At 37.1% G+C, this 27,067-nt stretch overlaps 2 protein-coding genes across 2 annotated transcripts; both read right to left on the reverse strand.

Moving 5' to 3' along the window:
- Nucleotides 1-375: 375 nt before the first annotated feature.
- LOC121476161 (olfactory receptor 51L1) lies at nucleotides 376-1,323 on the reverse strand. Its single transcript, XM_041729894.1, has one exon. It carries the CDS (start codon nucleotides 1,321-1,323, stop codon nucleotides 376-378), a length of 948 nt encoding a protein of 315 aa, XP_041585828.1.
- A 7,409-nt stretch (nucleotides 1,324-8,732) lies between these two features.
- On the reverse strand, nucleotides 8,733-12,805 carry MMP26 (matrix metallopeptidase 26). Its single transcript, XM_041729895.1, has 6 exons — nucleotides 12,707-12,805; nucleotides 10,973-11,193; nucleotides 10,283-10,431; nucleotides 9,565-9,690; nucleotides 8,912-9,073; nucleotides 8,733-8,833 (listed from the first exon to the last, which is right to left on the reverse strand). Exons 1-6 carry the CDS (start codon nucleotides 12,803-12,805, stop codon nucleotides 8,733-8,735), a joined length of 858 nt encoding a protein of 285 aa, XP_041585829.1.
- Nucleotides 12,806-27,067: the final 14,262 nt, after the last annotated feature.

Raw genomic sequence — 27,067 nt, forward strand, 5'->3', positions numbered from 1 at the left:
AGAGAGGGAGAAGCGGGCTCCATGCAGGGAGCCTGATGTGGGACTCAATCCTGGGTCTCCAGGATCACACCCTGGGCCAAAGGCGGCGCTAAACCACTGAGCCACCCGGGCTGCTCAAAAGTAATATTTTTTGACATACATTGCCTTTTATAAGTCTCATAATTATTTTGGGGATAGAAAAGAACATACTTACCACAATTTGGCTATGAAAAACGTGAATCTCCTAAGAGTTGTTAATGAACTGAGATCACATATGTAGGAAGTAAAAGAATTATAAATTTAAGCAGATGATCAAGTCCCAAATATTTTACTTCTCATCTACTCAGACAGCTGCCTCGAGATTTTTCAGTGGGAAAACCTGAGGAAAGAGGTTATTTAAAGCCTCCTCCCTAGTCTTAACTTGTGGAAAATTCTTATACGAATCTGCTTTGTCCTGACACTATAGACAATAGGGTTAAGTACTGGGGGGAAAAGCAAGTAAATATCAGCCATGATGATGTGAACTATGGGAGACAGATGTTTCCCAAAGCGATGGACCATTGACACCCCAATAACTGGCACAAAGAAAATGAGCACCACGCAGATATGGGACACACATGTGTTGAGTGCCTTTAGCCGCTCTTCATGAGATGCTATGCCCAGCACAGCATTCAAAATCAGGACATAAGAAAGAAGTATGAAGACTGAATCCATGCCCAGTGTGGTGATGACTACACACAGTCCATAGACACTGCTGATCCTGGCATCTGAACAGGACAATTTGAGAACGTCTTGGTGCAAACAGAAGGCATGGGAAAGGGCATTGACGTGGCAGTAGTGATAACGTCTCAGTAGCAAAGGTGTAGGAAGTACAACTCCCATGCTTCTTAGCAAGCAGGCCAAGCCAATCTTGCCTATTACACTGTTGTTAAGGATGGTGGTGTAGTGTAGTGGACGGCAGATAGCAACAAAACGATCGAAGGCCATGGCCAATAGCACCGAAGACTCCAGGAATGTGAATGTGTGGATGAAGAAGAGCTGAGCATAGCAAGCACTTGCCTGGATCTCTCTAGCATCCAGCCATAACACAGCAAGCATGGTGGGAAGTGTGGACATGGACATGCCTAGGTCAGTCAGTGCCAAGATGGAAAGAAAGTAATACATGGGCTGGTGGAGTGAGGACTCTATCCAGATGACAGAGAGGATGGTGACATTACCAATAAATGCTACCAAGTATGCAAGACAGAAAGGGATTGAGAACCAAGAATGAACACACTCCAACCCAGGAAATCCCTTCAGAATAAATATGGGCTCCAGAGTGTTATTGTTATTCCAGACCACCATGGTGACCCTTGGCATATAGTGAAGAATGTTTTCTGTTTTCCCTTTTTATTCCTCAAAGTTATCCCTTGTGAACATAAGCAGTGCAATCAGGACACAGTATATCTTTCCTCCAACCTCACAGAGAAAGGAAGGAGGTACCTCTTACGGTTCTTATATGAAAAACAGTTCTCAGTAGCAAAGAGCACTAACTTCCAGAACAAAAAGTGTGTACCACACAAATCTGGTCATCTCTGACAAGAATGCTGATGAATTTGCACTGAGGACACTAAAAATTGAAGGAACAGAAGAGTAAATAAAGAAATATTTACCAAACCTTATACAAATTAAAACAGAGAAAAGTCAGAATAAATGTCTATGGATTTGCATAAGTTTCCTGTTAGTGATGCTCTTGAGTTCATCATTTGTGGCTTCTGGGCTATCTCTTAATTCATAATTGGGCTATTGCCAAGGACTCAACATAATTTCCCTTCATATTTGCTTTTATACAACACTTTACCATGTTTTAAAATTGAGACTATTTAATATTTTAATAATAATAAAAAAAATACCACGTTATATTAAAAGGGGACATGTAAAAGAGTAAAGTCCATAATCCTGGCACACTTGCATATTTTTTAGCTTTTTAATATAGCAGTTCTTCCTTAATTCAGATTCCTCACAGTAGGAAGAAAATACATATTATGATAAATATATTGAAAGACCACAATGTAACTATTAAACTCTTTCTATATGCCTTCCCACAAAATAAAACAATATATTTAAATCAGATATTTGTTGGTAATAATGAGTAATACCTACTTCATTTCTGTTGATCTTTTCTTGCATTTTTTTCTTCTCAAAATTATGTTTATAATCTCATTTTTTAAAACACTCAAACTAAATATTAAATGTTTTCCCAATTTTATGATCCATTTGCACATCCATGAATCCATAGCAATACTGGAGATGTAATCTTTAGCATCCACCATCAATGCCTCTTAGAAACAACCAAGTTCTTTGTCCCTTTGCAAAATAAAATTCTAATATCTGGTTTTACTTTCCCTGAGCAATCTTCACTGTGTTAGCCTCCACTGATGCTGGCCTTGCTATTCCTGGGGCTGATGGCATTGGGTACAGCAGCTAAGCCCTATGGGGTTCTCTGCCCCGTCAGTTCTCTGCTTACTTATTTTAGCCTTGTCTAATGCCATTGACTGTCCTTGAGAAAATTCTTCATGTACTCCATCCTTTTTTTCCTCTCTCTCTTTATAAAGAGAAAGAGAGAGAGAAGGAGAGAGAACATACTTGAGAAGCTAGGGGAGGAACAGAGGGAGAGGGAGAGAGGGAGAGAGAAAATCCTAAGCAGGCTCCTTGCCCAGTGCTGAACCTGACTTGGGGCTCAGTCTCATGACTCTGAGATCATGACCAGAGCCGAAATCAAGAGTCATAGGCTTAAACACCTGAGTCACCTGAGTGCCCTTACTTACCCCATCCCTTAAAGACAGATATCTCTGCTGCAACATCTCAGGATCTCCCTCATCCTTCCTTGTAGACTCTTATTCTCTGGACTCTTAAAATTCTATACAGATTTCAGGTCCGGCCTGAAGTGAAGATCTTTCTAAATGTAGCCCCAGATTGGTCCATTGGCTCCATTTGTCCAGCACTAACCTTTTATTGCCTCTATTTAATTTTTTAAAAATTCTTTTTAGTCCTCAAATTTTCACCTTTTGATGGATTTTTATCTGCATTTTATAGTGTAAACACTGAAAGTCCTCAGCCTGAACAATTTATAATTCCAAAGAAAACTTTGGCTTGGCATCTACAAGCTGGGGAACAAAAGGAAATACCAAGCCATCCTCTTCCTGCAGTAGGACAGACTTGCCATTTTCTCCTTTTTCCCCCAAATCCAGGCATCCCATTGTCTAGGAGGGAGACACCTCCCTGGTCCTCTTCATAAGCCCCAAGTGGTCCAAACCGAGCTTTCACTGGGTCCCTTGTCTTAGAGAAAGCAGGCTGCATCTACCAGGTAGACTACCAGTTCCATGCATTTCTCTTTCTTTACCTCCAAGCAACATTTTTTTCTCTAGTCTACTGAAGTCCATAACTGACTTTCTTTTTCCTCTTTTCACTCATAAAACTTTTTTTTTACATTTCTGTTCTAAATCTCAGCTCATGAAAACATTCTAGGCATTAGCACTGAAGTGTATAGCACACATGGGCATGTGCACACACGCACACATTCACTCCCATACACACAAAAAGAAACTGTATTGTGGCCACAAAAGAAAAGTAGTTTACTTTACTCTATGTCAGGAAATCATCCTATGTTTTCTCTTCACTTTATTTTTTTAATTCTTAGAGAAGTTGCAGAAAATAAAGTGGATCACTGGTATTTTGATATGCCTTTCTCTGTGATCTGAGCCCTCTAAACTCAGGTTGCAAGGTTTAGAAAACTTCAGTTGCAGGCCTGTGCATGTATTTAAAGCTGGAACAGGTGGGAGTATCCCTATTTGTGCTCTTTCTCGTCCTATCTCATTGAGCATGCCATGGCTTTCACTTTTTTTTTTTTCAGTCCCTTTATGGTTGTCCTTTCTCTGTTCATTTTCTTATGACTCTATTTCTGTTATTAACAATGATTCTTTGGGGTTCTTGACTTATTTGAACACAATTTAGTCACAGTAAATTGAAAAAGAAATAGTCATAAGAGTGTGAGACTGATATCAAGACATTTCAAGGGCAAAGCATGAAGACTTGCATTACACACTCACCTATTCCAAGTAATAAAGGGAGAGGCACTGAGGGTGAGAACCCAGCCTCTCTGGGGTCTTGCTTGGGGTCTTCAAAACTGTCTTCTCCTCACTGACCAGCCTATCTTAAAATCATTGAAAGAAGATATTATGATATGTCATACATTTCAAATTGTCTACCTCTAAAGAAAATGACACTCACTTTCCCCTCCTACATAAATTGTGCATTTTCCTAATGATTTTACTCTCTTCAGGCTTTGTATGTTAACACACACTGTGCCAAAATCTACCTATTGTTTATTGGTAATTTAAAAATTACACTTACCAAAAAAAAAAAAATTACACTTACCTGAAATTTACACATAAGGTAATCACATCAATATAAACGTCTAATCATGCAATCAGGAGCCAGTTTCCCAAAGGATCGAGTTTCATTGTGTTTTTTCTCTGCCTAGACTTTCCTCTGCTGGAGGTAAAAGCATATTCTCTTTCTGTTTCTATCTCTGGGGCTTTCTCTCTCTCTGCCATTTAATTTACTTTCTAAGCATCTTTATCCTTTCTAATCTTCCCCCTGCTGCCAGTTTCTTCTATTTTGCTTCATCTAAATTTATGTTGTTTCACAAAAAGCTGTAACTAGATCTTTTTCCAGTCCTTTTATTGCTTCTCATTTATCTGCTTTTAGTTCTGTTTTTGGTTTATCTCTCACCTAAGAAGAACTCCCTACTCTTTCTGAAGGTCACTCCTGTACTGATAACTAACAGATGCTACTGTTTTGATTCTTCAGGAACCTCAGGTCCTGAAAACCTTTGATTCCATGAATAGTGAGGCTTGAATATTCTACCTCTCTATAAATACTCCTGGTTTCTCCTAGGATAGAAAGTGGGAGTGATGTCAGAATCCGATAGGTCCCCAGAGATGAAATAAACAACCCTAATCACAGCTGTGCCAAGAACATATGATTATGATCCTGAAAATTGTATAAATGGATCCCTCGTTCTCTCTACCACTCCCAGTCCTCTCTTTCAAATGTTACAGTTTTCTCTTCTTGAATGAGCATATGCACAACTACTCCAACCCAGAAGGATACTGAAACTTCAGTTTCATTAGGGGCATCCATATAGAACTGTGGTAATTAAGTGCAGAGAGGCCCCTCTGTTATAAGGTATTTACAACTTCTCACCAAATAGGATGTTCATCGGTTGTGTACTTAATAATCACTTATTTATTTATTATTTATTTATTTATTTTTATTTATGATAGAGAGAGAGAGAGAGAGAGAGAGAGAGAGAGAGAGAGAGGCAGAGACATAGGCAGAGGGAGAAGCAGGCTCCATGCAGGGAGCCCGGTATGGGATTCGATCCCGGGTCTCCAGGATCGCCCCCTGGGCCAAAGGCAGGCGCCAAACCGCTGCGCCACCCAGGGATCCCTTAATATTCATTTATTAAACAATAGGATTCAAGTCCTCATACTAAGTTCTGTAAAGGCAAAAACCATTCATCACTACTTCCACTGTGCTTAATATAGAGCATGGCTTCCTATTACATTCTTTTTTTTTTTTTTTAAGATTTTATTTATTTATTCATGAGAGAAACAGAGAGAGGCAGAGACATAGGCAGAGGAAGAAGCAGGCTCCCCAAAGGGACCCCGATGTGGGACTTGATCTCAGGACCCCAGGATCATGCCCTGCATCAAAGGCAGACGCTTGACCACTGAGCCAACCAGGCACCCCTTTTTTTAGCTTATTACTTGGCTATCCACCTTTTTGCATTTACTTATAAATGTTGTCTACAGCTTATCAATTTCCACTAAGCTATATATTGGGATTTTCATTGTGAATTTTGGGAGAATTAAAATTTTTAGGTTACCAGGTCTTCCAATTCAAGAACACAGACTTCATTAAGGTAGTCATTTTTTTCTCAATATTGTTTTATACTTTTAAAATATGATTTATATGATTCATATTATTTTCTTTTATTATCCTATTAAAGTGATTAATTATATTGATTGATTTTTAAATATCAACTTCACATTTCTAGAATAAACCCAAATTGGACATGTTACTTTACCTTCCCTAATTTATTGCAAGGTTTAAATTGTTAATGTTCTGTTTAGGATTTTTACATCTATGTTCATCAGTAAGCATGCCCTGAAATTTTTCTTACTTACAATGCTTTTGTCATATTTTGCAATAAGATTATGCAGAGCTTGAGAATAAGCTAGGAAAGTCATTTTTTTTTCCAATTGGGAGATTTTGCATATGGTTGGCATGATGTCTTTATTAAATGGCTATCCAGGGGTAGATTTTACATATAGTTTTGATAGATAACAGTTAAAAGAAGGTTCAGATTTTCTTTGTCAGTTTTGGAGCTCCTTGTGAAGAAATATAATTTTAGGTTATATTTTTAAACATTTACAGGGCTACCTAGATTTTCTATTTCTCCCTTTGCCTATTTTCATAAGCTATGGTTAACTAAGAATGTATGTTTTAGGTGTATATTTTTATATCTATTAACTAAAAGTTATTCATTATGCATCTTTATGATATTTCAGTGTCTTCAGGAGCATCCACATATTGTCTTTTCTCATTACTGATGTTGGTTTTATGTGCATTCTCTCTTTTATACTTGCCAGTCCATATAGCAGATAAATAATTTCATTGATCTTTAAAAAAGTCAATTGTCAGAGGTTAAGTTCTCCAAAAGTAATATTTTTTAAAAGATTTTTGTTGTTGTTGTTTATGCATGAGAGACACAGAGGAAGAGGCAGAGACAATAGGCAGAGGGAGAAGCAGTCTTCCTGTGGGGAGCTTGATGCAGAACTTGATCCCAGGACCCCGGGATCACCACCTGAGCCAAAGGCAGATGCTCAACCACTGAACCACTCAGGCATCCTTTCCAAAAGCATATATTAAGAGAATAGTGAAAGGGATTAAAAGGGAAAGGAGGGAAACTGAGCGGGGGAAAAATTAGAGGGGAAATAAACCATGAGAGACTCCTAACTCTGGGAAACAAAGAATTGCAGAAGGGGAAGAGGGTGGGGGGATGGTGTGACTGGGTGAAGGACACTAAGGAATACACTTGATGTGTGAGCACTGGGTGTTATACTATATGTTGGCAAATTGAATTTAAATAAATTTATTTTTTTACATATTAAGAAATTATATTTGGGATGTAAAATGTAAAGTGTAGGCATTAAGGCAAGGTCACCCCAAAATGTGCCACTTTGGCATATTGATTATTTTATTTTTTAAAGAATTTATTTATTTATTTATTTATTTATATTTGAGAGAGAGCATGAATGGGGTAGGTGCAGAGAGAGAAGGACAAGCAGACTCTACACTGATCTCAAAACCCCACATGTGGCTCAGTCTTACAATCCTGAGATCATGACCTGAGCCAACACCAAGAGCTGGATGCTCAACCAACTGAGTCATTCAGGTGCCCCAGCATATGAATTATTTTAAATAAAAGTTACTTAAGGAACAACCAGTACAGAAAGAGCTCTCTGAATACCCTCTACCTGTGTCCCTAGAAAGCAGGAAGTATACCCTTCTCCTTTGTGAAGGGTGCCTTTCCTATACCAAGTTAAGAGACATCTTTATCACCAGAAACCAGGAATTTAGAGCTGAGAAACATGTATAAACTATCCTTGTTACTTTTTACTAATGTACTGTCTCAGCTCAAATTCTGTTTAGAGTTCTTCACTAATTTGAAGCTCCCAAACATAAAAGTTTTCTTTGTCTTGTCAATTCCTCACAGATTTATTTATTTATTTATTTATTTTGTATAGAAAGTGTAAAAGCTACCTGCTTGGGCATTTCTTTGGGTTTCAATTTTATCATTGTGCCTCCATGTACATGTATTTAATCTTTGTTTTCTGTCTCCTGTTAATCTGTTTCATGTCAATTTCATTCTTAGACCAGATGGAAGAAATTTATTTTTTTAAAAGATTTTATTTATTCTTGAGAGACACACAGAGAGTGGCAGAGACACAGGCAGGAGGGAAGCTCTCCTGCAGGGAGCCTGATGTGGAATTTGGTCCCAGGACCCTGAGATCACAACTTGAGCCAAAGGCAGATACTCAACCACTGAAACACCCAGGTGCCCCCAGATGGAAGAAGTTTAAATGGTTGAGAAAAATTGTCCTTCCTCAATAATACCTGAAAACTGTGCTGCCAAGCACTAAAATGGTTTACATTCATTACAGCACTTAGACTTATGACCATAAATAATTACAATGATTTAACAAATGCAAAACTGAGTTATAAGGAAATTAAATAATTTGCTGAAAGTCTCAGAGCTAATAAGTGGATAGGTCACCATCCTAACACTTGGTTTCTATAGCTGCAATCTTCAATACAGCATAAATTGCATTCCTCAAACACTACCCTTGTAATAACATATAGAAGGTTTATTCCTAATCTTATTTTTTCTTATCTTTTCAGCTAATTTGAGAGTTCCATGCCAAAGTTCTCTGCTAAAGTTCTTCATTCTATTATACTCTTCTCTCTCATCTTGATCACAGTGAGTTAATATAGGAAATGCTGAGACATACCAAATTGTAAGAACAAATTTTTAACCCTAAAAACCATCTTTATTGGGACCCAGAATGTTCTGAACTTTGACTCAGCTGCCTTGATGAGGTTCCATTCTTTAGGGGTCTGTTCAAGCAGTCTCCAAGGATGTGTTAAGGCTTTGAGTTCTTTGTCTTCCAGTGAAGCCACTGAAACCCAGGTTGAATGATTCTTCTGTGCCAGCACTGGGGCATTTCAGATGAACATCTTTCTCCTTATGAGGACAGAAGAAAACAGTAAACTCCAAGTAGAATTTCCTGCCCAGATACCCTCCCTTCCAGCAGGCACAGACCGTAGAGTTGCTGGATCCTTTTGATATCATCACCATCAAGATGGAAGGTTCTAGGGTCCCGATTCACATATCTAGGGTACATTATGGAGTTCAGACTCTTGGAGTGCAGCAGGCCCAGAGAATGACCTAGCTCATGAATGGCAACCAGGAACAGATTAAACCCTGAAAAGGTACAGACAAAAGTATAAATATTAACTATAAATAAATAAGGCAGAAAAAAGAGGGAAGAAAAAAAAGAGAGAACAGAAAAGGAGGAAATAACAAATGTTAGAGAGCAAGAAAAGGCAAGCAGACAGGGAAGGAATCTAGATGGGAAATAGAATGGCAAAATAGATGGCCAGATAAACTGGAAGTGAGCAAGAAGCATGCAGAAAATTGAGACACTGATGAATGGAAGCAAAGATATAAAGAGAGAAAAGCAAATGTGACAATGTGTTTATGATAGGAGCATCTTTGTTCAGAAATGATCCCACTTTCTCCCACTCAAATAGGAGAATCAATTCCTCAGCCAAATCTTCCCACCTCCCCTGGCCATGCCGAGTTCTTTCCTTTATTCTCTGTACTACATTCTAAGCCTAAAGGAAAACCATCATTACCAAAACCTGTGCTCCCAGAGAGTTCTAGCATTCCTACCAGGTAAGGTCTTTCTTTACCTCTGTATGAAGTTGACCAATGTTCTGCTCTGTCAAAGTGGATAACTCCTGGAGCTCTAGAATTTGGTAAAAAGGCATGACCTAAGACACCACCTGGTCCATCAAAGGGCCAACAATCTCCATGGGCTGTGGATAATGACAGAAGCTATTGTCACAATGAGAGATCAGGGAAAGGGTGGGAGTGGTTTTGGTAAGCCTTAGTGCCTTAGAGTACCGTGCAACTGGATACTGCTAGAGATATGAGAGGCCTAAGGCACCATCTGTGCAGGACAATAGTGTGACAGCAAAAATCTAGCCACTCTCTATCTTCTGTGGTAAAAGAAGAGAAGAGGCAGAGATTGAGTGAAGGTTATTTGTGACACAAAAACTTCTTCTCAAAATGGAAGGAAAACAGAGAAGGAAACTTAGACTCTGCAGTGTTTTATCAACAGGCTGAACAGGATTTAAACAGATTTGAGGGCTACACAACCACCTTTGACAGACAAATATATAGTCACACTTTTTTACTCTGTTCACACCATGGTGTATCTCCTCTCCTACCTCCTGCTGCATTGTACTAAAAGATGTCTTCTCTGTATCATACTTATTTATTTCCATTAGGTTTGCCTGATTTTTTTTTTCAAAAGCTAGACTAGATGGACTAGATTTTTGTTTATGGATTGAGACCATTTTCCCTTTACATGGGACACCACACCCCCCCTCTTAGGTTGTTTTTTACCTAAGTCCCAAAAAGAAATCTTGATATCTGCATCTTGACTTTTCACTTGCTGGAAAATCAGAGGGGTCACATTACTCCAGATGGAAACTGCATTTCTCATGATATTTTTCACTGTGGATGGGTTTATATCTCTTGGGTAATTGATAATCCTGAAAGAAGAAATCTTTAAGTGGAATAGTTCAGAGTTATGGGAATTATCCTACATCTAAAAAAGAATAACTCTGCTTTAGAGCAAGACACTTAATATTTTGGGGTCTCATTTTGCTCATCTGTAAGATGGAGTAAATTCCCAAAGAGTTAAATCTGCACAATATAGGTTCCTAATAATTTAGATATTTGTTAGATTTCTGAGAATTTTATCAAATTTCCCACATTCTTATGTAAATTGAAATGTGAGAACCACAGCCTTACAAAGTAATTATGAAAAAAGAGTCAATGTGGATTCAATTGAAAAATGTACAGCATTCTACATAGGTTAGTATTGCTTGGCTTTGGATGTCTCTAATACACTTCAGATCCCCCATAAAAGAAGTAACTGAGAGAAGGAGCAAAAATATATTAAAAAATCCTGTGCTATAAACACCGTCCCCTCCACAAACACACATTTCCAAAAAAAGTATTTAACTAGGCAGAAGTCAGTAGAAGTGCCTCCAGGAAGCACTCATTGCTCCAAGCCCTAACAACAAACACCTGTAGGTCAGAGTGTGCTTATCCCACGTAGAACTTCCTGGGAAAGTGGAGTCCTTAGCCCCATCATTTCCTCCACAGTGGGGCTGACGTGACACAACCAGCATCTGCTCATCCTGTAGGCCTGTCTCGTTCGGATGGAACTGCTTCAGGTGCTGTATCTTGTCCTCTTGGGTGAAGAGTGGCAACTCCCTCTTGGTCAGGAAAAGCTGATGGAAATAGTTCTGGGTGAGAGACAGGGAAGTGATGTGTACTAAGGATAAGGACAGACTTGCACCCGGGGCAGAGCCTTATTTGAGGTTCTGGGAAAGATGGAGCTTTGTGTCTCTGGCCTTTCTCAACCTCTTGTGGTCAGTTGAATGATGGCAAGTATCCCTGATTCTCCTGTCATGGGGAGACAATAAAAGAAAACCTAGAGAGCCTGTTAAAAATTCTTCAGAAACAAAGCATCCAGTGTCAGGATAGAGAGGCCCAAGAATGGTCATAAGATATTAGGTGAGACTTGCCCAGGGAAGATGACATCTGGTCTTTTTTTTTTTTTTTTTAAGATTTTATTTATTAATGAGAGAGAGAGAGACACACACACACACAGAGAGAGACAGAGACAGAGACACACACAGCAGAGGGAGAAGCAGGCTGTATGCAGGGAGCCCTACGTGGGACTCGATCCCAGGTCTCCAGGATCACACCCTGGGCTTCAGGCGGCCCTAAACCCCTGTGCCACCGGGGCTGCCCACATCTGGTCTTTCTGACCCATTGAGGTGTCTTCAGTCAGGACAGAATGAATGATTCCCAAGATAGAACATCTGTTTCTATATACCCCATTTATTTGCATTTATGCATTCCATTCCATTAAACTATTCTTTTAAAGCTCATTCATTAGCCACTCCCTGTGGCTCATTGACTCATTCAAGTTCTATTGACTTTCTTACCATCTGGTACTGAATTTCAACTTCTGGTGAAAAAGGGACCTTATATTCTAGTCAGGCTATATACGTATCTATGTTTGAACTCCAGTATTTTCAGAGCAGTATTTATGTCTGCTTTTACCTGACCTACACCACAGTTCTTATGCTGGTGCTTGATATGAACTCATGATTAATTTTTGCATTTTTGTAAGAAATTGCATTTTTATGCCTTTATTTTATTGTGGAATTGGCTGGGCACTCAGAGGCACATGATGTAGCACATTTTTCTGGGCTAAGTATGAGCAGTAAATTTTACTCAGTTCCTGAGTAATTATGAAACACACAACTAATGGCAGTTTCAGTTATTTTGGATGCTGAAAAGGTCTGAAACATATTCATGGTTTCTTGAGGAATTTGAAAGTGTGTAATAGACATTTTGGGAAGTTTCTCAGTCCATAGGAAGGACAAATTTATTAGTCCATTTAAATCACTCTTCCTGGTTGTTCACCACCTGCCAGACTCAGAGATACAGACCCTGGGTGTTCATTCTATGCCATTCCAGAAGGCTAAGAGTCAGGGAGGAGAGCACTGCAGTTAAACTATCTACTAGGCACCATAAGCACAGTACTTTAGGGGCCTAAAAATGATTTCATTATTTCTAAAATCAGAAGAAAGAACACTTATAGATCGAAGAAAATGAAAAATGGTTTAATATGTAATTTTAATGTATGAGTTTCTACCAAGTGGTAACTGTTTAGATATAACACATAATGGAGGAAGAGCCCATAACAGTAATAATGTGATAAGATGGTCTAGTTAACACACCTACCTTAACAAAGTCCAGTCCTTTAAGGTCTGTAGCAGGGGGCACTGGGAAGGCCAGGCACCAAGGCAGGAAAACAGTAACCTTTAAGATGGCAGCCTGCATGGCGAATGCTCATTTCTCCCCCTGCCTGAATTCATGTACCTAACATTGATCATGGAGCCTTTATAGCCATGCCAGCCACATCCAGTGACTCATGATGCTAGTCTGCCCTTTCTTTGCACTGGTTAGTGTTGTCATTGTCCTTTCTGAACTGAAGGCATAGTGGTCAGCATGACGACAGCAGCCATAGGATTTATTTTCCCATTCATTTCATGCTTGATGGGCCTCGGGATACCTGGTCACATCCCTGGCAGAGGAAATACTGACATATATCAGGTTATAGGGGACATTGTCATTTAAAAGGAAGGAAAAAAACCTCCAAGAAACAGGAAACAAAAGAACAATTTATTACAGCTTTACACATAGAATAATTTCTTTACTAGTCACAGACAAATATTACCTTGCTCCAGAAGCTGAAGGGAGAGAGGATTGTGAAATTGTGGAAGATGGTAGTGTCCCCTGTAGTGAAAATCTAGATCAGAATATGAAAAATCTCTGAGACCGATATAGAAGAGTTATAGGAACACACAGAATGATAAAGTTGCTAAAAATATGTTTAAGAAGATAATTCAATTAATAATAAATTGAGACCAACAGAGATTTACAAACAGCAAAACATTTCTATTGATAGCCTTTGAAATCCACAAATATGAGTATGAATATTAACTCTTCTACCTACAAGCTGATCTGCTTTAACAAGTTATTTAATACTGTGAAGCTCCTGTCTTTTTTTCTGTAAATTAAGGAAACTAATAATATTACAGAAACTTAGCACTGAGCTTGGTAACAGTAAACCACAATTGATAAAAGCTGTTTTATAATTATTTTTACATTCACACACACACACAAAAAAAAATTGAAGCAGAAACAAAGGCCTCGAGACACGGAGAGAATGATTCAAATACCACGCTCTATGGAGCACCTTCTGAGTGCCCAGACCTGAAACTGCTTCCAATGAGGAAGACAAAGTGAATGGATGCGTTTCCATTTCTTGGCCTCAGGAGCTCATCCTTTGACAATCACAGGAACTCCTGCTATATTTCCTCCTCCAAGGATTGCACCTCTCTCCCTCCTATTCCTGACAGTTTCCCCAGATTAACCAAAGGGATAAAATGGTTCTGCAAATAGGATAGAGAATGGATTGGGCAAGTAGAGGTGTTCACCTCCAAAACTCTAGATCCCTACCTCTACATCAATTCCTTCAGACAACTGATTTTAATCAAATTTCTTTCTTCTTATGGGGAGTGCCTACTCCCTAAACATGATATTATCCAGTCATTGTCCCTGCAAACACAGGCTCAATAAATCAAATTGGTTTGCCTTCTCCCGTGGCCTGAAAACATGCCCTTCTAGGGTAATAAAACTTCCATTGATGCTCTTTTGTAGGATTATAGCCTTCTGCTCCATATCCCCATCCCTATCTTCTTCATGGCTGGGAAAGATACCATATTTGATTATGTTTCTCTGCCTTGGAAATATTTGGCACTGAGGAGTGGTGAGAGAGAGAAGTGTGAGGACTGTGCCAACCGTGATCTTGGCATAAGACCAGGTCCACAATTTCATTAAATGTTAACCTGATGGCAAGATGTGATAGAAGCCAGAGTTCTGGGCCTTGGGCCTACAGTTAAAACAAAAATCAAATAACGGGTTTTAAGGATGGAAGTTGAGAATCATATAAGAACTTATAAAACAATTATTGAGTATCTATTACAAAATAAGTCTATATTTTATGCTTTTGATGAGGATTACTACAATTTTATAGGTAAAAGATGGACTTGAAAATAAGAGATAACATACTAATATCATGCAGTTAAGGAATAAAGTTAGTTTCAAATTCAACACTGAAATGTTCCATCAACAAGGGTGAACAAAATTATATATAGATGACAGATAATCAATTGATTGATAGATAATAGGTAGATAGAAGATAGGTACATAGATAATAGATGATAGATAATAAATCAATAGATGATAGATAGATAGATAGATAGATAGATAGATAGATAGATAATAGTTGGATACATAGATGATAGCAGACCACTACCCAGGAACAACAGGAAACCAATTACTGACACATGTAACAAAACAGGCAACATCAAAAATATTATCTTGAGCTAAAGATGTGTGCTTATAGCTACATTTATGAAGTTCAAGAAAAGGCAAAACTAATTTATGGAGGGAAAGCTGAGCAGAGATTTCTTTTGTGGAAGGGAGGGAGGATTGATGGTAAAACACATACAAGGGAACTTTCTCAAGTGATGACACCTATTTCTTAACTAGAATCTGGGTAATACAGGTGGACTCACTTTTCAAACTTGCTAAACTATATTTAGTTATCTGTGCATATGCTAATTATACCTCCCTAAAAATAAGTATTATTGAGGTGCCTGGGGTGCCTTAGCTCAGTTGGCTAAGTGTCTGCCTTTGGCTCAGGTTGATCTCAGGGTCCTGGGATGGAGTCCTGCCTGGGGCTCTCTGCTCAGCAGGGATTCTGCTTCTCCCTCTGTCCTTCCCTCTGCTTGTTCTCTCTCTCTCTCTCCATCTCTCAAATAAATAAGTAAAATCTTAAAAAATAATTAATTTTTTAAATAAATAAGAGAAATGAATGATACAGGACTATATTATAAATGGCAATATCTGTGGTTATATGAGGACATATATAATTATGTTGATTTTTTTAATGTGGAAATGTTAAAGCTAGTTTACATTCTAAAAAAAAGGAAGCTATATTCTAAAGATATGGGTAAAAATAAATAATGAATAATCCAATATAAGAATTAATGAGATTGAAGATATTTGTGGTAAATTTGGAGAAGAGAATACTCTAAATCTGGAAAAGGCAAGGTGGAGTTAAGACTGTCTATGGACCAGAGGTGTTTATTGTTAGGTAGGTATAAAGTAAAGACAGATTATTTCTTATGGCTTCTTTCAAATTTGTACAATATGACTGTTCACTGAAAGCTTCCAGTGACATAAGTCTTAATCTTCATTTCCAAGATGAATAAACTATAGTTTAGGAAATAATACAAACCTCTCCATAGAAATAGTAAAATTCATAAGGTTTGCATCTCTATTTGGTTAACTCTAAAGCAAATTCTATCGAATGGACATGCAGCTTTTCTTTACTGGCAGATATCCATCATTATACAATCAACACAGACTTGTTTCTTCAACCAGAATAAATTCACAGACCCTGGGGCCAAAGCTCAGGGGAGTAACAATGATGGAAATAATGCCTAACTGTCAAAAATTACTAGTTTTCCAAAATGCATTGCAACACTGAAAAAAGAAGCACAAAACTTTTTGAATCTCTAATGTCTCCTCAGTTCTCTGAAATACCTCTTTTTTAATCCCTCCCACTCATCAATTCCCAAAATGCTCCTCCATATATTCCTTATATGTTCTTCAGCCCTCATTTTTCATTACTTTCCCATCCCCCAGAGTTTGGCTTCTCCATCTAGGGTAGGTATTTCCAAGAAGTGAGAAGTCAAGTCCTCTCCAACCCTTGATAGGACATGATTAGAGTCCCCCATAAAAGGTAGTTCTTCAGTTACTCTGACTTGTTCTTAAAATTCTGGTGCAGAATTCTTAATAAATGGAATCCTCCTGTGTTTAGATCCATAAACTACACCATAGATTCATTAAGGACGGACTTTCCCAACTTGCATTGATGTATGTAGCACAATCTTTGGAACCTAGAAGGAACTTACTGTTTCTTAGATGAATAAATGTGTTCAGTGAAAGAAACTCATAGCTACTAATGAGATTAGAAGTAAGTTGTATCTGTTTTGCTAGCAGTAAATGGGAGCATATAACTCAAGTTTCTTGACCTAGGGCAGATAAAAATTACAATAATTTATTGAGCACATATGCTATGTCAAGCATGTACTATCTTGCTTCATTGATGCAACCACTTTTGAAGTAGGAGTTTTATTACTTTCTTCTTAGAGTTAAGGAAGTAAGGCCTTCTCATCATTTGACCATCATTTGAGCAGTCATAATACTCAAAGTGATGTATGGAAGTTATAAAAAGAGGAGAGAGAGAGAGAGAGAGAGAGACAGAGAGAGAGACAGAGAGAGAGACAGAGAGCCTTACTCTGAAGGCAGAACAGTTAATCACTGAAGTGGAATGCCAGTTTTGGAGAGATCATTCCATCACTTGTGCTACACGTCATTGCAATGCTGTTTCTGGCATGCCCAGTGTGTAACATACAATCTGACAGGGCAGACTCAGATGAGTAGCCATCTGTAAGACTGACCCAGTACTCAAGTAAATGAGTGCTGGATGCTGAGGCCTCACTTACCTAAGAAAGTAAATGAGTGACTTATTAACAATTCAGCCAAAGACAAGGAAGTATAGCAGTGTTTCTCAAAATGTGACAAAATATGGACCATTTGAAAATGTTGTTAAAGATAAAGATTCTGATTAACTAGGTCTTAGATGGTCCTAATATGTTTGTAAGTTTTTATTTTAATTCCAATTAGTTTACAGTTTTATAATAGTTTCAAGGATATAATATAGTGAGTCAACAATTCCATACATCACCTGGTCTTCATCACAACAAGTGCACTCCTTAATCCCCATCACCTATTTAATCCATCCTCCCCCCAACCTCCCTTCTGGTAACCAACAGTTTGTTCTCTATAGTTAAGTGTCTGTTTCTTGGTTTGCCTCTCTCTCTTTCTCCCTTTGCTCATTTGTTGTGTTTCTTAAATTCCATGTATGAATGAAATCATATGATATTTGTCTTTCTCTGACTGACTTATTTCACTTAGGATTATTCTCTCTAGCTCCATCCATGTTGTTGCAAATGGCAAGATTTCATTCTTTATTTTCATGGCTGAGTAATAGTCCAGTGTGTGTGTGTGTGTGTGTGTGTGTGTGTGCATACACATAAACTCCACCTTCTTTATCCATTTATCAATCAATGAGGTCCTAATATTTTTAATTTTAATAAGCTCTTAGCTAATGCCAATGGTGCCTATCTAAGGATCATACTTTTTGACTAGTTAGAAGGTAAGAGATTTTGAAAATATAAGGAGTGTAGAACCTGTGAATTCAATCAGAAAGCTTTGAGAATGAATGGTAGATTTTACATTTTATTTTTAAAACTAGAAGCTATGAGAAACAGAAACCCATTTCTCCTCCCCTTCCTACCCATACTTTCATCCTATTATTCATCATTCCAATAGCATCTGATGCCTGGAGCTGAAAAATCTGGCTTATGCCCAAAACTTTTCTCAGAAAAGTACGGATTGTTTTCCAACTCCTTCTGGGTACACCATCTTAGTGTGAGGAGTAAAAGCATTTTGAAAGTATGGGAATTCATGACTTCCATTTCTGTGATTAAGGGAATGAGGTAGGGTAGGGGGATAGAGGGCATTTTCAGAGCTGGGAAATTGTTGCCTTTGTTATGACCTGGCAACTCTTTTGGGAAAGAGCAACTCAGTATCTTATTCATCTTGATGTAGAAGAAATGTTTCCACAACAGAACTAGAATTTGGACTTAGACTGAGAAAAGAATTACTAGTTAGAGAACATAGGGGACAATCAGAGATGGGAACAAGGGGATTGTACAAGCTCTAAAGAGTTATCAGTATCCCTATGGCAAAATAGAGCAACAAAAATGTTTATCATCATGTTATTTAATTATTATCAATGTATGTTTTCTATCCCAAAACTATTTTGCATTCACATTTATCTCTTCTGTCTGTGAATACCATGTCATTTGTGATGGAAAGGTTATTAAGATACAGAAACTGCCTCAAATTAGTTTGCCATCTCTTAGAATGTTCTATCAGTTAAACAGATAATTGTGAGACAGTGCTAAGCCTTGTAATAAATATACACAAGTTAGACTAGGGACTAATTGGAATGAAATGTCCTGGGTTATAACCTGGGTTGGTCAGAAGGAATAGAGGAATATCTTAGGTCTTGTATTTAAAAAGTATTGTAGGAAAAAAAAATAAATTAAATTAAATAATTAAATTAAAAATAAAAAGTATAGAAACTCAGGGTATTATGTCAAATCCTTTTGGTTGGAGTGTAGATTTAAACTGATCAAACCTCTTTCATGGATATAAGAATAAAGAGAGAAATAGGAAACATTATACAGGGCTTTAAAAGTCATGTAAAATATTTATACTATTTACATTTTATAAATATACATTTAAATTATCAGTGTTTATTCAAATAAGTATAATAATAATTGTTTAAAAAACCCACAATAATAAGAGCAGCTAGCTTGTACTGATTGTTAAGTATCACAAGCTATTTATATGAATTATCTCATTTAATCCTATTTTATAGATTAGGAAATTCAAACTCAAGACAGTTAAGCAATTTATTCAGAGTTAGAGAGCTTTAATTGGCAAAACCTGCAATTTTTACCTATATCACACACATATGTATGTGTTATAAAAATTGTACATGCTTCACCAAACCAACTGACCACTGATCCTGAGGCAGCTCTGTGGCCTGGCTCCAACCTCGTTCAACTGTAGTCTCAGGCAGCCCTGACTGGGTGGGGATCTAGGAGGAATTATGCCTATCCACACCACTAGTAAAAGGCCCACCACCCTAAGCATGACTGGACTCAGAAGCAGCCTGTGACCTGCCTCCAGCCCCACACAACCCAAAGCCCAGAGGCAGTCCTCTATGTCCAGGGCCTGGCAGGAGAAGGCCTTTACCTGCCCAAACTAGTCTATAAGGACTGGAGGAGGTGACAGCCCCTTAAAATACAGACACCAATGCAAGGCTATAAGGATCATGAAGAATCAAGAAAACGTCATCAACATCAGAAACTAATAAAACACCAGTAACCAACCATAACATCAACATCAGAAACTAACACCAGTAACCAACCATAAAGAAATGGAGACCCATGAATTGCTTGATAAGAAATTAAAAAATAATCATCTTAAAGAAACTCAATGAGCAATGATAGAACACAGACAACTAAACAAAACCAGGAAAACAATACCAGAACAAAAAGAAATTCACTAAAGAAATAGAAACCATAAGAAAAGAACCAAAAAGAAATCCTGTGGCTGAAGAATACAATTACCGAGCTGAAAATTCAATAAAGAATTTCAACAGCAAACTTGATAAACAAAAGAAAGTTGAGGAAACTCAAAGAAAGATTATTTGAAATTATGCAATTAGACTAATGAGGAAAAGGAAGATGAAAATGGTGAAGAAGTTCTGAAAGAGTTATAAAATACCATGAAGAGAACTAATATACATATTATAGAAGTCCTAGAAGGAAAGAAAGGGGCAGAAAACTTATTTAAAGGTATAATGGCTGAACTTCTCAAATCTAAAAAGGTTACTGACATTCATGAATCCCAAGGAAACAGAAGTATGTTAAACCCAAAGAAGTTTATACTGAGATATATTATAATTAAATTGTCAAAAGTCAAATACAAAGAAAATTTTAAAACAGCAGGAAAACAGTGAATTATTATACAAGAGAGCCCCTGTAAATCTATCAGCAGATTTCTCACCTTGCAGTAGGAGAGAATAGGAGGTTATATTCTAAGTACTGAGAGAGACAAAGCAAAGCTGCAAGCTAGAATACTTTGTCCAGCAATCTGTCTTTTAAGAATGAGAGATACTTTCCCAACAAGAACTGAGGGTATTTGTCACCTAGACCTGCCTTATAAGAATCATTTCAAGTTGTTCAGGTTGAAGAACTTAAGCTTGAAAAACAAGTTTTTCAAGTTGAAGTTCAAGTAGAAGAACTTAAAGAAGTTCTGCAATTTGAAAAAAAGACATTAAACAAAGTAAAAAGTAAAAAATCTCACTAATCTTGTATATGAAAATAAAAATCTCACTGCTTAAGATAAGGAGAAATAGAATATTGTAATGACAAGGTCAAATCACTTTTCACACTAGTATATAAATTTAAAGACAAAAATAGTAGGAATAATGATAGCCACAGAAATTTGCTAATGGAGAGCTAACGTAGAAAGAATAAAAAATTGGCATCAATTACATAAAATACACAGGGAAAAGTAAATGTAGGTTATAGAAATATGATTATAGTTAATTAAATAGTTATCAGCTTAAAACAGACTGCTGTATCTATGCCTGCTAGCTGTAAGCCCAATGATAAATACACACACGTGCACCCCCCCAACACACACACCATACAGTAGATACACAAAAAATAAAGAGAAATTTAAAAATATTAAACTGACAGAAAACAATTAAAAATGGAAATAGTAAATCCTTACCTTACTAAATATAAGTGGACTAAATTCCTCAACCAAATGCTACAAAGTGGTTGAATCGATAAGCAATATCCAACTGTATGCTATCTATAAGAGACACACTTTAGATTTAAGGACACATATATGATGAATTGTTGTGCCCAGGATTGCGAATCCGAGAAACCACCAAGGAGCCGACACCGATGCAAGTGCACGAGGGTTTATTAGCAAGCTCGAGCTTGGGTTCAAGTATGCCCAACACAGTGGAGCAGGGACTTGGACCCAAAAGTGGGTTACAGCTGGGTTTTTTATAGGCTGGTCTACGGGATTTTCAGAAGGGATGGAGGAATTTCTCAAGTTCTGTTTAGGTTTTGATATGGGGCTTTCAAGGGCATTGAGCTCTGTAATGATTCTAATATGGGACTTTCTACCACAGGTGTGGGCTCTGTTGTCTTTCTGATATGTGATTCTCTGCCTGAGGGCAATTCTGAGCTCTGTTGTCTTTCTGATATGGGATTACCTGCCGAGGACATTGAGGACATTCTACAGTTTTTCCCATAAAGTTCAGCTCTTATTCACAAGGGCCTAAGATGGCTGTACTTGTGCTAATGCTAAAATTTAGGTGGGATGGCCTTAATTTTTCTCAGCCTCCACAGAATATGAAGTAGTGTTGAAAGATACTTCTTGTGAATGCTAACTAAAAGAGGGCTATACTTACATCGGACAAAATAGATTTTTACTTCCAGATTATCACAGAAAACATAAAAGGTTATCATATAATAATAAAAGATTCAGTTCAACAGGAAGATATAACAATTACATAAATATAAGGCACCATAAATCACCCAAATATATAAAACAAATATTGATAGATTTGAAGGGAAAAAATTGACAGTAATACAGGAATAAAAGGAGGCTTCAATACCTTACCCACTGCAATGGACAAAAAGTCAATAAAGAAACAGGAGAAGTAAATGACTAATAGAAAAAATGGACTTAATAGGTAAATACAGAGCATTCCACCCAACTCTTTCTTCTCATGTGCACGTCACATTCCTCAAGAGATCACATGCTAAGTCATAAAAAAATCTTAACAAATTTAAGAAGATAAAAATCATTCCAAGTCTTTTCTAAACACAGTGAAACTAGAAATCAATAACAGAAAGAACAGAAAAATTCACAAATACATGGAGGTTAAGGACAATTATTAGGTAAAAGAATAAATTTAAAGAGTTACAAAATATCTCCAGACAAATGGAAACAAAAACATATATAACATACCATAACATATGGAATTCAATAAAAGAAGTGCTAAGCAGTAAGTTTGTAGAAATAAACACCTATATTAAAAAAGAAGAAAGCTGTCAAATAAATAACCTAACTTTACAACCCAAGGAACCAGAAAAACAAGCAAACGATAACAAAGCAAAACAAAAAAACAAACAAACAAAAAACAAACAAACAAAGCCCAAAGTTAGCAAGTTAGCAGATAGTTTCTGAGTCAGATATAATTCTTATCTCTGTTCCCATATAGGTAGGATGTTTTGTCCCTTTGAATTCTTTTACAATTTTTAAAAAATCTTTAATTTCCTGTAATTTGAAAATGATAAGCCTAAGTGTATTTTTTAAAAAATATTTATCCTGCTAGATGTACTCTGAGCTTCTTCAGTCTGTGGCTTAGTGTCTGACATTGATTTGATTTTAGGCTTCTCTCTTTTTTCTTAGTCTAGCCAAGGGTTTATCAATTTTGTTTATATTTTTTTAAAAGCAATTCTTTGTTAATTATAAAGTTATTTTTTGGGCAGCCCCGGTGACTCAGCGGTTTAGCATCTCCTTCAGAGACCCAGATCGAGTCCCACATCAGGCTCCCTGCAAGGAGCCTGCTTCTCCCTCTGCCTGTGTCTCTGCCTCTCTCTCTCTCTCTCATGAATGAATAAATAAATAAAATCTTTTTAAAAATAAAAATAAATAAATAAAATTATTTTTCTATTTTCCATTTCACTTATCTCAAGTCTAGTCTTTAGTACTTCAGGTTTTACTAACCCAGCAATAGTTCCCAAAGTGGTTTCTGCTAATGAATCTCTATTCCAGTAAACCGTGACTCCCCGTATTCATTTTTCCATCTCTGCAATCTTGGGTGCAGGGGTTTGTTCTCACCTCTTAGTTCTTCTACAAGAGTTGTTGATTTTTCAGTCACTTTAGGAAGGAAAAGCAATTTCCAAGCTTCCTACCTGTGGAGCCAGAAACCAGAAGTTCCTATTCTTCTTCATATGTTTGTATCATTATTTTGAATTCTTTATTGACTATGCTAAACAGTTAAATGATATGCTTATGGTTGTTTTGTTATTCAAAGAAATATAAGCATACATCTTGACTTCTGGCCTAATAAAAATGAGGATATTTGTATCCACAAAGATTCCTTCCACTGACTATATTTTTACTTCCAAATTGTTTATTTTGTTTTGTCACCACAGGAAAACCTTTCATACTTTATCCTTAAAAGTTGAAGATGTACAAATAGTTTTAATTTTATGACTATAGGAATATAGATAGTATGTAATTATTGCATACCCATTTGCATGGTGACTTAAATATTCTTCAGTTTTTTAATTAATTTTAATGTTTGAATTATTTTGCCTTATTCACCTTCTTACATTATTCTAAATTTGCAAGCATAGTACAATTCCTAGGCTTCCACCTATTCCTCTAAATATTGCCCTATTAGAGCTCTCCCCAGTCTTTTTCCAAACTAGACTTAAAACCGTCTAACTTACTGCACAAGTGAACTCCTGGGACTTACTTTAATTACCTTATGGTTTTGCACTGTTTAATAGGGCTCCTGTATTCTTCCCCTATTAATTCCTTTGGTTTGTTTATTGGAAACCATCCTCAAGTAAGGTCTTAGGTTAAATTAATTACACCTAAGTACTTAGAAAACATCAGTTCCTTTGTCTTCTAAATCCTGTCAAGCTATTGCAATTTTTTACCCACATCTAATTTTATTTGCTCTGCAGTCAAATTTAAGATGTTCATACATCTTTCTTTAAAATCACTTATTCTATCTTTATCATTACTAATATTTTAAACTTTCACAGCAATAGCTTAATTTTTTTAAATTCATAATCCTGAGAACGCTTAATCAAAAACCTCCCATTAAACTGATAATATATGACCTCCTGGATTAAGTTTTTTTTTCTTTCTGTTTTTTCTTTTCTTTTTTATGTTTTCCATACTCATGTTTTGTTTTTGCTGGAGATGTTCTAATATATTCAATATACACCTTGAAACCAAAGCCTTTGACAACCTCCTCCCAAAAAAGAATATGTGGGATGGACACAGGGGATTTTTTGCCTTTGTCCTCACAACTTTGGACTCTTCAGGATTAGAAGTAGTGATTCCCAAAGATGGTGTAGTCTTTGTTAAAATTGCATGGAGCTCAACTTTTCTGTCCATTAGTTCTCTTTCATTCTTTCCCTACAGGTCTTTAATCTGAGAGCACTCTCCAAATAAACTCTGCACACAAATATTCACCTCAGTGATTCAGAAAGAACCTACCTTGTGATACTATCACTAACAAAGACAAATACAAGTGACATAAGATGAAAAATTATTTGCACACACATCACAGTAGAAGGCTATATTCTTTAATATAAAAAGCATTCTCAGAAACTAATGAAAAATTTTTAAAAGAGTATGCTAGACTGGCCTCTAAAAATAAAATCAAATGCTCTTGAATAAGAAAAGAAGACTAACATCATTTGTTAAGGTAAAAATTGTATTTGTCAGCAGTAGCAAAACTGAATATGAGAAACCAATTATAGGGAAAAACATAATGGCCTTGGAAAACAAAATGTGGCACTCCTCCAGAGGAACCACATACACACTCCAAAATTTCAGGTGACAAAGGAATCAATTCTACTTGATGCAATGGGTGAAGCTGCCTAGGGAAGGTCTCCTTGGGCATTGAACATAAATGGTTAATTCATATGCATAATGGGAATTTAGCTAAACATTCCTTGAATTCATTCATTTAAGGACTTACTTGTGGGTCTTTTTAGTCCTTCTGGATAATTTGAGTTCTCATCCCCAGAGGCTTTTGTTATGCTAAAGATATCCGGGAAGAAGGCCTAGAATCCTACTGTCATGATCAACCCTTACTACATGATCAACCTTAACAACTGGATTGGGGTGGCTTCATCCTGCATTCGTCTCCTTTTTAAACTAAAAATATTGTTGTGCCCAAGATTGCGAATCCGAGAAACCACCAAGGAGCTGACACCGATGCAAGTGCATGAGGGTTTATTAGCAAGCTCGAGCTTGGGTCCAAGTATACCGGACACAATGGAGCAGGGACTTGGACCCCGAAGTGGGTTACAGCTGGGTTTTTTATAGGCTGGTCTAGGGGATTTTCAGAAGGGATGGAAGAATTTCTCAAGTTCTGTTTACATTTTGATATGGGGCTTTCAAGGGCATTGAGCTCTGTTCTCATTCTAATATGGGACTTTCTACCACAGGTGTGGGCTCTGTTGTCTTTCTGATATGGGATTCCCTGCCGAGGACATTGAGGACATTCTGCTGTTTTTCCTATAAAGTTCAGCTCTTATTCACAGGGGCCTAAGATGGCTGTACTTGTGCTAATGCTAAACTTGAGGTGGAATGGCCTTGATTTTTCTCAGCCTCCACAGTATAAATGCAATGGCCAACACCTTGGTAAATACCTGATAACCTTCATGATCTTATCAGTCAATAACATTAAGATGTGTACCTTTTCGCCTGGTAAAGCTATCATGACTTTGTTGCTTAATGCCTGCTTCAGTCTCTGCCTATGCTCAACACCTGAAGCATTCCCGATGACACCATCCTGACTACATTAAAAATCACTCTACCTTTAACTTAAAGAATATGATAAACAACCATATTTAAACAACTTCCATATAAATAGTAAACTTTACTTCAACTACATCATTTAAGGACATTCTGTGTCTATTACTTAAACTGCATTTTTTAATGTTTTTGCAAAGTACAGAATTGGGTTGGAAACAACATACTGGAAGCTTTTTCGTACAGTGTTTTACTCTCCTGTAGACTCTAAAAGTGTAACACTTTAAAGCAAATAAAATAGGGACGCCTGGGTGGCTCAGTGGTTGTGTCTGCCTTTGGCTCTGGGCATGATCCCGGGATCTGGGATTGAGCCCCACATCATGCTCCCTGGGAGGAGCCTGCTTCTCCCTCTGCCAATGTCTCTGTCCCTCTCTCTGTGTCTCTCATGAATGAATAAATAAAAAAGCAAATAAAATAGCCCTTCCAGAGAGGTATAGCATAAAGATATGTTATATCTTTATACATATATAAAATATATGTGTATATATATATAATTTTCTAAAGATATATATGTATGTATGTATATATTAGTTTTGGAGAAGTAGAGGTTGATAGTGAAGAATAAATAACGTGCTTGTTAAAAACTTTCATACTCCATTTCTCTTGATTTATCAGTAAACAAGTTTTTTTTTTATTACATTATGAGAACTATATGTCAAAAATAATGCCAAGTTATTGACAACCTATGAAGTTTGGGAGAAACACAATATAATCTATTATATAATCCAAACTTCCTAGGCATTTCTTTCTGTCTCCTAAACATCTCATTTTTAAGAGGAATAAATGTCACTAAAATGTTTACGGACAATCCAGAGATGGCAGTAGTTTGGGCAGAGGAAAATAAATATAGGAAGTTGGAGGTGGGATTTAGTCAGAAAATCCATTTAGAAAGCAATGAAAGTTTAAGAAGCAACAACAGCCTAGAAACTGCTGGATACTATCCAGGAGGAACCTGAAAGAGGAGTAAATCTCCCTACAATCAAGGAAGAAGTGCTTGGAATGAGATGGAGACATTGATAAGTAAGGCTGATGAAGTAAAAACAGAAGTGGGTGAGTTAAAAGACAAGACAAGCAGAAGAGGGGCTCCAGGCAGCAGCAAAGCAACATTTCTCAAACATCCCATTTAGCTCAGCAAATTTGACAGTAAATATGCTTTGATGCCATCTGTCC

The sequence above is a fragment of the Vulpes lagopus genome, chromosome 15, assembly GCF_018345385.1.
Source record: "Vulpes lagopus strain Blue_001 chromosome 15, ASM1834538v1, whole genome shotgun sequence".
Lineage (NCBI taxonomy): Eukaryota > Metazoa > Chordata > Mammalia > Carnivora > Canidae > Vulpes > Vulpes lagopus.

What these genes read in the sequence shown, in the direction of transcription:
- LOC121476161 (XM_041729894.1), bottom strand. Translation starts at nt 1,323, where the DNA reads ATGGTGGTCTGGAATAACAATAACACTCTGGAGCCCATATTTATTCTG.
- MMP26 (XM_041729895.1), bottom strand. Translation starts at nt 12,805, where the DNA reads ATGCAGGCTGCCATCTTAAAGGTTACTGTTTTCCTGCCTTGGTGCCTG. An exon ending in TTGGTCAACTTCATACAGAG is followed by an intron (nt 9,074 to 9,564) that starts GTAAAGAAAGAC and finishes GTACCTTTTCAG; the next exon opens with GGTTTAATCTGTTCCTGGTT. An exon ending in AAGGATCCAGCAACTCTACG is followed by an intron (nt 8,834 to 8,911) that starts GTCTGTGCCTGC and finishes TGTCCTCATAAG; the next exon opens with GAGAAAGATGTTCATCTGAA.